The sequence below is a fragment of the Oculina patagonica genome, chromosome 13 (assembly GCF_052425735.1).
Source record: "Oculina patagonica isolate OP01 chromosome 13, crgOcupat, whole genome shotgun sequence".
In the NCBI taxonomy this organism is placed as follows: domain Eukaryota; kingdom Metazoa; phylum Cnidaria; class Anthozoa; order Scleractinia; family Oculinidae; genus Oculina; species Oculina patagonica.
The window spans coordinates 29,861,326-29,873,424 of NC_135770.1; the positions used below are offsets into that span (position 1 = coordinate 29,861,326).

The 12,099-nt window shown below is 38.5% G+C and overlaps 2 protein-coding genes across 2 annotated transcripts; one reads left to right on the forward strand and one right to left on the reverse strand.

Annotated features, from left to right (window-relative positions):
- Positions 1-461: 461 nt before the first annotated feature.
- Positions 462-5,458, reverse strand: LOC144634455 (glycine N-methyltransferase-like). The gene is made up of 5 exons (XM_078493409.1): positions 5,139-5,458; positions 3,405-3,532; positions 2,173-2,429; positions 1,507-1,676; positions 462-943 (listed from the first exon to the last, which is right to left on the reverse strand). The coding sequence occupies exons 1-5, from the start codon at positions 5,342-5,344 to the stop codon at positions 748-750; spliced, it is 957 nt and encodes a 318-aa protein (XP_078349535.1). The 5' UTR covers positions 5,345-5,458; the 3' UTR covers positions 462-747.
- A 5,445-nt stretch (positions 5,459-10,903) lies between these two features.
- LOC144637121 (melanopsin-like) lies at positions 10,904-11,803 on the forward strand. The gene has a single exon (XM_078496271.1). It carries the CDS (start codon positions 10,904-10,906, stop codon positions 11,801-11,803), a length of 900 nt encoding a protein of 299 aa, XP_078352397.1.
- The last annotated feature ends 296 nt before the right edge of the window (positions 11,804-12,099 follow it).

Sequence of the window (12,099 nt, forward strand, 5' to 3'; positions counted from 1 at the left end):
TTTAAAATTTGGACACAACAAAGAATCTAATCTTTTACAGTAACTGAAAATAGCGTCTTTTGATTGTCAGTATTTGTCTCTTGCTGAAGAGAGAAGTGGCTCAAGCTGTCCTGGCAATGTTCATGGCCTTCACAACATTTACAGGATTACGTATTGTAAGAATGTTGGATAGAAGAACTAATGGTCAAGCGGTAAAAGAACCACTTTGAACTGCAAAACATCGCCTTTGATGAAAAAATAAATGTCCAAGTTTGTTATAGAGTTGCTTTGTAGTGCTGTTTTAAGTTAAATGGAATTTCTCGAATAAGCGCCACATCAGGACTGCGGCGCTTATTCGGGGGCGGCGCTTATTAACTTTTGCCCCAAATGCGGCGCTTAATCAAGGGCTGCACTTATTCGGGGGCGGCGCTTATTAACTTTTGTCCCAAATGCGGCACTTAATCAAGGGCCGCACTTATTCGGGGGTGGCGCTTATTCGAGTAAATACCGTATCTACATTATGAGCAAAATTACTAATACTTTTTTGGCTTTTCGATTAAGTTGGGTTAAGCATAGTGGTCTAACCCATCTACCAGGATTTTTTTTTTAAAAAATAGTGCCACAATCAAGAAATTATAGAAAGTCTTCAGTTTGCGTGAAAGCAAATTTTAACAAACCTAAAAAAAGTACCATGATGCAAACTCGCAAATGTAAGTTGATCAGTATATGAAGAAGTTACATTTGGAACTTAAAACTATAGCTGATGCTTCATTCTTGTTCCAAACCATTCACATTCTCACCGGGTGATTTCCAAATCATGTGGACATAGTATGCAGGCAACTCAACTTGTCCAAGGGGTTCAAAGTCGCCAAACACTTGATGCCTTGCATCTTCACCAAAAATGCCCTTGAGGAGGTTACTGAACGTGTTTAGGCGCAAAGGGCAGTAGGACAGACGGAACTTGCTAAAAAGGGGAAAAAATGGGCAAGGTTATGTGTAGCCTTTCGGAAAGATGTCCCCTCTAAAAAATAGTCTGCTTGAAAATGACCTACGAATGTCAACATTTTGGTATATTTCTGGCAGAAAGGCCTATGGAAGCTTATGGTTTATGTAATAATGCGGTTAGTTTCTGGTGGGGATGGGGGGGGGACCAAAAAGGCCATTTATGAACAAAATAATTGATAAGCCCTGACGGGGGGCGTTATTCAAACCTTTCATGGTAGGGTATGTATATATTTTTGAATAAAAAATTTGCTTTAAGTTAATTTGAGTGTGATATATAGAACACATTTGAGGCCAAAAAGAAATGTAGCACCATGGTGAATAGCTTGAGGTGACCTTCATCTTTCTTGAAGTGCAGTCGTGTAGGTGAAAATGCTCACTCAGTGATAATTTTATGGTCAACAAAAGGTTAACTCTTAAAAACCTGTTTATTGTGGATAATATACAGTCGTACTCAGTAGAAAAAATTGAAGTAAGAACTTCTGGGCAGACAGGAATGCAATCGGGTCTGCAAAAAAAAATTACCTGACTTCTGAGCTTTCAGACGACTTCCTCTTTTTCGCTGCTGGTTCTTCTCCCTCTTCTGTGAAATCATCTGAAGCCTTGGATGGGTCTACTATGTAGTCCAAAGTTATCATACTTTCTTTCCCATCCACATACAGCACTGAAGTCTTAATGCTTTCAATACAGTCACTCTGAAAGAGAAAACAGTTACTTTTAAATATGAACACTACGCAGTACTGGTTCCAGTATTTTCAGTAATATTATGAACACTACTGCTTATTTTTTCAATCTTATCAGACGGCAAACTTTGTCAAATAGCTTGCACTGCCCTCCCCCAACCCCCCTTCACCCCCCATCCCCCCCCCCTCACCTGACCACCAGAGGAAGAGACTGGCTTTGGCGTGGGGTGTACTGAAACCCAAAATGAAACGACACCACAGTATTTCACTCCAACTCACTTGGGTTACCTTTTCTCTGGTTTGCTAGCGACTAGCTTTCAATCCAGTTTGCTTGTGGTGCAGTTCCACTCCCATTTGCTTGCAGTTAACTTTTACTTTTAATTTGTTGGTTAGTTATTTCAGGTATTAGTACATGTGTACATGTCCCTTGGCACTGCCACCGCCCAACACAGAGGCAAATAAAATCAGAATAAAATATAAATTAATAATTATAAGAAGGAAAACTTACATTGTAGTACAAATTTCGCTGAGGGGCCTTGCCAGTATCAAGAATGGCATCATAATTGCGATGATCAATGAACAGGATTCCACCAGGCTTTAACATGTCTTTAAAGTTTTGAATTGCCAACTTCTGATTGGACAGATCTCCCTGGAAGTCTGGCAGATGAGCAAATGAATTGCCAAGACAGATAACTGCATCGAAACCCTGCGAAGGAACATCAATAGCAGCATCATGCAATGACAGCCAGTTGCCTTCTTCGATTTCTGGAAGAGATAAAGAGGAAACAGTTTTGTGTTATGATCCTGAACACAATTCATCACTACAGAGATTAAGCTTAATGATGATAATTAAACGTATCCAACAACAAGCAATTTATTACAGAGTCAAAGCAACAGTTAAAATGTAGCTAGAGAGAATAAATAAAATTGTCATCTGGATAGCTTGAAAAGATGGACTGTATTCTTCCAAACAATAATACGAATGAAATGTTCTGGCACCAAAAAGGAGAATACTAATTTTGATATTTTTGTACCTGGGAGCTAAGTTGGCCCATACATTGTATAATATATTTTTGAAGCTAAATAGTGGTGGGGAACAAGAAAGCAGGAGCCCGAGAGAAAAGGGGTGGGAAGTGGGAGAAGACAGGGCAGGAAGCAGGATTCCAAAGGTTGTGGGAACTGAAAAGGAAAAAAGTAAAATCCCGCAATTATATTTTGTTACATTTCACAACTGATATGCAACAAAAAGGAGGGAACCATTATGGAAAGGGGCAGGAAGTGGGAGTAAGTCTCAAGAAGCGATTTCGAGAGCTCAAAAGCTCCCACTCCCATCGCTTCGCAATATGACATGCAAGTGTTGACAACGTATTGACATCTTGCTGTCAATGCTCCAAGCGTTAGCCAATCATATTTTTGCGTTGTGAGAGCAACGCATAATTCAAACACTGTGGCTTAGTGGGTAGTCCCTATTTTTTAGCTTCTCACCTTGCCCCGCCTCCTCCCCCGTGCGTATTTTTTTTTGCTTCAAGCTCGGCGGACCTTCGAAAAAAAAATTTCGCTTGAACAAGCTCGACGGACTCTGCGAAAAAATAGGGACTGCTCGTAGTCTAGCTTTTGGTAGGCACTTGTTAATTTACATCCTATGGCCAAAAAATAACAAACTGGATTTTCAAGATTAGCCACCTCTGCAAGAAATTGGTTCTTGCTGTTGTGATCCAATAGTTTTAGTGTATTACTTACCCCAATTATCAAATGCTTCCTCCTTACGACGCTGCCAGCGTATTTTCCATGCCTGTTTTAACATTTTATCACTGGCATCTGTGCTTGTCATCCTAAAGTTGTTTTCAAGTAACATAATAGAGTCCACCCTGAAAGCGCAACATCATCATTAGCCGCTTTTCCATCACTAGTCCATTGCAGGGTTACCCCCAGCATTATTTTGCTGGTATTTAGTAATACCCATTTATTTACCTAGGAGGAGAGATTGAGGCACTTAATGTGAGGAAAGTGTCTTGCCCAAGAACACAACAGATTGCCCTGGCCAGGGCTGGAACCCAGAATGCTTGATCCAGAGTCCAGCTCACTAACCATCAGGCCACCACACCTCTGGCTGAGGCAGGGGCAACCCCATTACACAAACTATGCGGCTGTATAAGGCTAAATTGCAGGGGAGTATTATTTTCTTGGACCTTTTGCTGGGGGTGCATCACTAAGTTTTTTGACACTTGCTCTACTTTTTATCAAAGTGATGATAAAAAATGTGACCTTTCATCTGACAGTGATTTTTCCAACCTGACGTTTAAGATTTACACCCCATTTTCAGACATGTACTTTCAATGTGTATGTCATATCCTAAGACCTGAAGCATCCTTGGTTACTTCTCTTTCCTGGCTTATGAATTCTGTGATTCATACCCATTATTATACACAATATCAAGGGAGATAAGTTATGGTGAATGGTTAGGCCTGTAGGGCAATGCATACCCCACATGGCAGGTACGGGCTCTCATTTTACTTTCCCCAGGGAATAACTCGATCATGGATCCAGAAACCCATAAGTTGGTTTTTTGTTTCTATGGATCCCAATCATTCGCTTATGAATAAAGTAGGCAAAGCAAAGTTACCTTGATTTGACTCTTGTATTCTTCCTTTTTTATCAAGCCCCAAGGCTTGAAAGGTGAAGGAAGTTCAACCTAGCTACTACTGACAAAATGACAACTGCATGCATCCTGCAGTTCCATGAGATTTAAGAATCTTGGAACTCAAGTTTGAGTGATCAGGTGTCTTATCTGTAAATAAACATCAACACCAACCAAAACAGAGGTCAACTTTGGAATGAAAACTTGACAGAAAAAATCACAAGACTATACAACCCCTGATTACAACAGAATTCAAGCTCACTAGTGAAACAAAATAGAAAGGAGAAATGATCAAAAAATATCTTCTGAACTAAATCATTGAAAACTAAGACTAATTCTAACGTGACCCTTTAAACGGTTGTTACTTGCAAATAAGCTTATGACTGTATTCAGACGAATCACGAAACTCTTTTATCCAAATACTAATATTAGATCCCCAAGCCAACGAACGTCAAAACAAGCAGTTTCGGTCACGTTCGAACCAACTTGAAACCCGTATTAACCTGCCGGCAATCAAGGCGAACCGGCTTCACAACAAGAGTGACAAGTCGAACACAAACGAATTGTTGATTTCATTGATCTTTGCCACGAGTTTAATGCCACGAGCTTTAGAAAATGCACGATCTAATCAAATAAAAACCTTTTGGCATGGCAGGATGCGACTACGAATCTGCACTGCTCAATAAAGAATTAAAACATAACATTTACGGTATAAATCTAACAGATTCAAAGTTTCTTAATTTCAAGTTCCCTCATGAGGTGTCGATTTCAATGTGATGAATATAAACGCAAGTGAATTATCTTCTTTGCAATAAGGTTTCTAGCCGTTATCTTACCCTGTGCCACATGCGACATCTAGGATATGCTTCACATCGTTTTCTCTCAGGAGGTTACAGAAAAACTCTTTGTACGACTCGGTTCTTTTCTTGTGACCGCCGATGTAGTGTTGCCAAACCCGTGCTGCCTTTCCATCTGCGTACTGATCGGGAATACCAGAAACGCCAATTCCTAGCGAACGCGTACGGTAAACACTGTCAACCATGGCGAATTTAGTGCTCGTGAGAATCTTTCTCGTTGAAACCTATCTAGCGTCGCAAGGTGTAATGATCGCAGTTCCTGTGTTTCCCGTGTAATCTACGTAAACTTTCTGGTTGTAAATAAAGTTGTAAGCAGCATGACTGGAAAGACTTGTTTTTATTTCCTAATATGGAGTGCCCATTGTTCTGGAGCTTCTTGTTATGGAAAGCATGACCTAATATGGTGGAACATTGTGGGCGTGAATCTCTGTGAAAAAAAAAGCGCGAGATTCTAGTTTGGCGCAAGTTTTGGCGGGAATGATAGAATCACCAGCCCAGCGGGCAGCTTTAAGGACTTTTTGTGTCTAGTGCGAAGCGCAGACACTAAGCTATAACGCTAAAATTTTTCAGTAAGTACTTCATATACGGCAAATTATGACGTCATACTAACCAAATTTCACTGAGGTTTCTAATACGTGACAGCGTACACGAAGTATTTTACAGAAATGCTTCTCTGCATAATAGTAATCGATAATCACTCGTTTTGCCTTCGTTACCCCTTCGTTATTCCTTTGTGAACAACTGATGAAAACGTAGAACAAACGGAACAAGTCTAATTTGAGATAATTAAGACATTAATTACGTCAACAAACGTCAACACAATGTATTGCGCTAAAAATAATAAATTCTCGGACGTTTGAAGACTCTTGTCTCTTCATTAACGTTAAAACTGCCGTTAACAGACAGCACGCGCAAGACCCTGCATTCAAATGGGATAAACGTTGACTTTGCTTTCTTGTGACAGTGCAAGCGCGCGCTTGCGGCGAAGATGCATTTTAAATTAATTTAAATGTACACGCGCGTGCTGTCTGTTAACCGCATTTTTTACACTTACGAAGACGCGCGTGACGGTATTTTTAACGCTCACGAAGAGACAGAAGTGTCGAAACGTCCGAGAATTTTTTGTCTTTTAGCGCATCAACAATACTTTTGTTCAGATGTACGCGAGAGTAATTTATTTAAATCTCTTACTGTACAAATTGCTTCTCTGATCATGGCGCGTGCCCGATATCTTACACTGTGACAATGCGAGCGCGTGCTAATGGCGAAGACGCGTGCTGTCTGTTAACGGTATTTTTACGCCGATGAAGAAACAGAATTCTCGAAACATACCAGAATCTTTTGTATTTGAGTGCACCAAGAATACTGTTGTTTAACTTAACTTCTACCCATATTTCTTCACTACACTGTTGAAGCTAGAATCCTCTACAACTATAGTCTATGCCGACAAAAACCTAATAAATGCACTACCGTGACCGAGCAATACAGTAATGCACAAAGCTCAATAAAGCTCAGCACAAGACACATGTACGCAGTGCGGACCTATTTTTTTAATGCTTTCACTTTCTGCCTTTGAAAGTGTATAAAATATAACTTTCTGGTCTTGTTTTCGGCTCGCACTCTTCCTGTGTTTCGCTGTTATCTTCTGCTGGTAAGTCAGCCAAAACCCTTTTATTACAGTTTTTGTGGGGTTCTTGTAACTAGATTAATAACCAGGCCTTTGTATCTTTCCATTATTTTCTTGTATTTTGACAGAGTTAATAGTATTATCAGAGTTAATCTATTAACTCTGATTTTGACGCATGATCAAATCACGCCTTTCAAGATTATAAATTGCGAAATTGAATATTCTTTATGTTCATTGCTTTCTTTTTTTTTTTCTTTCTTTCTTTCTTTTTTACTTTTTTTGCTGTTGGCGTTGATTGAGATAGTTGTGCTGTAATGAGGGTGCTAATGGGGTTAACAGTTAACTGACAATTGGCCAAAAAAATAGTAGTTAACTAATATTTGGCCAAAAAATTAGTAGTTAACTGATAAATGAAAAGTTAACAGGTAACTGACATTCTATTAATTATACCAAGTACGATTATTGTTGTTAATAAAAAACAACCAAGTTTTCCTGACAGGAAGGCTATTTTCGTGGTATTTACCTGTCCCGCTGCGTTACCAGGTGAAATATTAACAGATTTTACATGCGAGAGGTACCAGGGTCGTACCGGGCACATGTTGATCTCTGTGATGGCGTCGAGTGGGGCGTGGTCAAAGTAATTCTGAGTTTTTATCGAGATGATGACAAGGGATCGGCAATCGAACGACACAGAGGTCGCGTACCGTTTAACATGGCAAAACACAATTCAATGGACATGGCTTGTAAACATTTGTTGGATTTGAATTCATGGAAATCGAACGACAAGCGGATAAGTTTGATCTCAGTGCAAACACACCGAGCTGCCATAGGCACTAAAATGGCGGTCAAATCATACGAATAAGTGCTTGACATACGCACCGATTACAAGCCCACTGAAACAATTAAATATACTTATTACTCCTCGTGTCAACCACCAGGAGTTCATCAAAGGTGAGGCCTTGAGACTGCATGCTGCTTACAACAAATTCCTCTAAAACAAAACTTGAGGAAAAAATCAAGCATTTCCAATCACATCTTATCGAGAAAGGTTACCCAGAGAGCCTAGTCCAAAGAACTCTCACGGAACAAACAAACAAAACAAAACTTAAAATCTTGCCTTCTGTAACGCAATACCAACCAGCAGTACCAAACACAGACCAAACTTGAAGCTAATACTCCTGAAAAATTGGCATTTAATACAAGAACGATTGCTCTAGAAAATATTCGAAGTACCTTCCCTAATATTATACAAAAGGTGTAGGTATCTCAAAGAACTCGTGAGACCGAAACTATGAAAATGGCTAATACACGTGCATGAGAGTCGTGCATGCCTGTCATTCTATTTTTTATCACTGACGTGGTGAAGTAAAGAAAATCCAGGTTATGGCGCACTAATTTTCGCTGTAAGAAAGTTAATAGATAACTAGAATTAGTAGTTAACTGACAATTGGTGAAAAAAATAGTAGTTAACTGACAATTGGCCTAAAAATTAGTAGTTAACTGACAATTGGGTACCCCCATTAGCACCCTCTGTAATGGATAATTTTGTGGTCGAATTTGTTTGGCTTAGTAATTGAACTGCACAAAAAAGTATTGATGCCAAGCCAGCTCTTTGCATTGCACTGGTACCCAAATTGGCGACCTGTTTGGAAACTTTTTGTCGCCAAATTTTGTTTTCACTCGCAACGACAACCAAAATGGTCACAGCTGGGAGCACTGTATGGGATGAAATTTCCCACACATTCGACGGCTTCAAGAAACTACGTTCTTACGAGCTGTCACACGCGCGCGACTTCGCGCTGATTTTCCATCTAATTCACCGGTTAATTTTAAATGTTATTGTATAAAACAAGTCGACCACATTTTTCCGTGGTCTACAATCTTATGGACCCTAGAAATGATGCCATAAAATGTCCAAAACGGCTAACGGCTCTTGGTTCCACATGAGATTTGAACATTTTATGACGTCATTCAGTCTATGGTCAATAAAAGAATTGGTTCATGCTTTTAGCTGTGCGTATATCGAGTAATGGATGCAAGCGGGAAGTTTGTAGAGCACCCAAGAAGCTAGAGGTGCTCTCGGCTACGCCTCGAGAACCTTTAGGCATCTCTCGTGCTCTCCAAACTTCCCGCTTGCACCCGTAGCTCAATATACGCACACTAAGCATGTAATAATTCTTGCTAAGTACTTACTACTTACTTATCCTCATCGGGCCCATGAGGACTCTTGATGCTAAATATAACAAAGAAATTTTTTTTGAACATGATAAAATTTTAAAAATCTTCTCCCAAATAGGGGTTCTTATCATACGTTGGGTCATTTGCCAAGTATTTGTGTGACAAGATTAAGAAACTTTACTCCACCCTAAAGAACTGGAGGCAGGAAAAAGTGGTTTTTGAAACTAAAAGATACACCTAATTGCAATAACGTTGTCATAGAAAAAAGTAAAAAAGGAAAAAGGTAAATAGGAATTAATTAGCTTAGTTTCACAACTGGTAGCATTTACAGAAATTTCACGAGTTTTATCTGCACTTTTGAAGTCCACATTTTTATGCTGTAACAAGATTAATTGATTTATTCATATTTTGAAGCATTTTGAGGCCATTTGTATGAATAAATTTCATGCATGCGCTTAATTAATTCCTATTTGACTTTTTCCTTTTTCCTTTTTTCTATGACAACCTTATTGCAATTAGGTGTACCTAGCTTCATTTCTATCTGTTGGAACTATCAACGAGTCGGGTAAAATAAAATTAGTATATTTACAGTGTCTGTGAAGAACAGCATATTCACATTTCCGCTTTACTAAAGTGAAAATGAAGAAAAATAATTTTTTACGGTTCTTTTGTCTGTTTGTTTTTGTTTTGTTTTGTTTTAATTCAGGATACATAAAATCTATTATTGAATGAATACACAAAGACCTGCACTATTTTATATATAACTAAATGCTGCTTTCTGATTATCAAAGTTACTAAAGTCTAGAAGTTTAAACCATTTTTCAAACAACCAATGTCGTGATCTGATGAACTTGGATTTACAATCCACTTGTCGCGCCTTTTCCTTCACTAGAATATTCTTTTTTCTTAGGTCTACGCTATTAAAAAAAACCTGATAGTGCACCTGCAATTTAAGTGACAAAATTCAATTTGATATGGAATTTCCATCTAAGAACTCCTAGTTAATAAATTTATAGATTAATGAATAATAAATTATCTCAAAAAAGTGTGCTTGGCGCGTCTTTACCTTCACTAGAATGTTTTTTTTTTACTCAGGTCTACGCTATTAAAAAAAAAACCTAGCGTCTTCCTCCAGTGCACCTGCAATTTAAGTGACAACAATTCAATATGATATTCGAATTTTAATTTCCTTTTTCCATTTAATAACTCCTAATTAATAAAATTATCGTGATAAAGTTTGCGTGCCGCGTCTTTACCTTCATTAGATTAATGTTCTTTTACACAGGTCTACGCTATTATTAATAAAGGAAACGCGATTTCCTTTGGTACACCTGCAATTAAAGTGAGGAGTTACAACATTTTAATATGATATGGAATTTCAACTTCCTCTTTCCATCAAGAACTTCTCATCAATAAAATATCGCGATAAAGTTTGCAGTTATGCAAATTTTAGACATCTGTCCCTTTTAGTTGTGAAATAAGATACGATCTTACTTCAAAATCAGTAACCTGCAGGTACATACGCTTTGTACCTATCAGAGATCAGTAGAATTTCAAAAAGTCATATTTTTATTTTAATTCATTATGCAGCTCACGTTTTTCTAAAAATTATTTATATTCTGGCTTTAAACAACAAAACCAAACTTCATAACTGAAAATTTAGATTTTGCTAAGGTAAAAACGTTTGGAAAGAATTAAAACAGCATGAAAAAGAACCGTTTGTCATAAGAACATCTGCGTGTCAATTTAGATTAGCATTCTTCTGACTAATTCAGTTAATATAATTCGACGTGTTTGAGAATACTTGTAACAGGCCAATCACGGATGGAATAAATACTATTGGTCGTTAAACTTATAAAGCAGCGATTGGCCATCAGTCCACACGAAAACTTCGGTGATAGTAAGTGAATACTTATATAGATACCCATATTGCAGAAAAATGGAAATGACAAACTTCACTGAAAATGGAGGGCAGAAACGATTCGAGCAACTGTTTTGTTCGGCAGATGTAACTGGTGGAATACACTACCAGTTGATATGTCTTTCGGTGATGAATATTTTTCTGTCCATAACTGCCAGTCTGGGGAATACTCTGATTCTAGTTGCCCTTAACAAGGAGTCTTCCCTGCATTCTCCATCGAAACTATTGCTTCGCAACCTAGCACTAACTGATCTCTACGTTGGTCTTATTGCACACCCTGCCGTCATTGCCCAGTGGATGTCTGCGATGAACGAACATTGGGATATTTGCCGCTATTCATTCGTTTCAAGTTTCGTAGCAGGCTACATTCTGGGTTCAGTGTCTTTGTTGACACTGACTGCAATAAGCGTGGACAGACTTCTCGCCCTGTTGTTGGGACTGAGATACAGACACGTTGTATCTTTGAAACGAACATGCGTGATTTCAGGAGGCTTTTGGATCATCTCCATTGCCGCTACATCAATGTATTTTTTGAATTACCGTATAATATTATGGTGTAGCTATATCGCTATACCTCTATGTCTATTAACCTCAATCTTCTCCTACACGAAGATTTTCTTCACCCTTCGCCGTCATCAAGCTCAAGTACAAGGCTCTGGACAAAACCAAACTCGTCAAGAGCGACGGAGTCAAACAATTCCGCTGAACATAGCGCGGTACAAGAAGGCGGTGTTCAGTGCACTGTGGTTGCAGTTAATATTAGTTGTTTGTTATCTGCCACATGGTATAGTAGAAGCTTTATTCACTCATAGTGATATTTCCTCATCTGTATTTCTTGCAAGACAATTTACGGGAACATTAGTTAATTTAAATTCGTCTTTAACCCGATTCTTTATTACTGGAAGATGGCACAAGTAAGACAAGCAGTGAAAAACACTATGAGACATCTTTTTTGCTCATTTAGTTAGTTCGTGAGGCATGTTACTGATCTTTAATAACAAAAAGAACTAAAATGACAGTTATATCAAAAATTATCGGAAACATTTTGGTGTGTGTCATCTGTTTGGTCAGGGGACTTAACGTTTCTATGGCATCCATGTTTGACCGAAACTTAGTGTCGTTTCTAGTTTAAGTTTTCCAAAGTGCGCAGTACGTGTTATTTGTTGCTGGATGTTTAGGCCGAAAAAATGTTTCGAAATTTTGGGTAGTTATCT

Excerpts from the sequence above, each read along its gene's own strand:
- LOC144634455 (XM_078493409.1), bottom strand. The coding sequence starts at position 5,344 with ATGGTTGACAGTGTTTACCGTACGCGTTCGCTAGGAATTGGCGTTTCT. Across the intron at positions 3,533-5,138 it reads GATGTCGCATGTGGCACAGG|GGTGGACTCTATTATGTTAC; the intron begins GTAAGATAACGG and ends TTGCGCTTTCAG. Across the intron at positions 2,430-3,404 it reads GGAAGCATTTGATAATTGGG|AAATCGAAGAAGGCAACTGG; the intron begins GTAAGTAATACA and ends TATCTCTTCCAG.
- LOC144637121 (XM_078496271.1), top strand. The coding sequence starts at position 10,904 with ATGGAAATGACAAACTTCACTGAAAATGGAGGGCAGAAACGATTCGAG.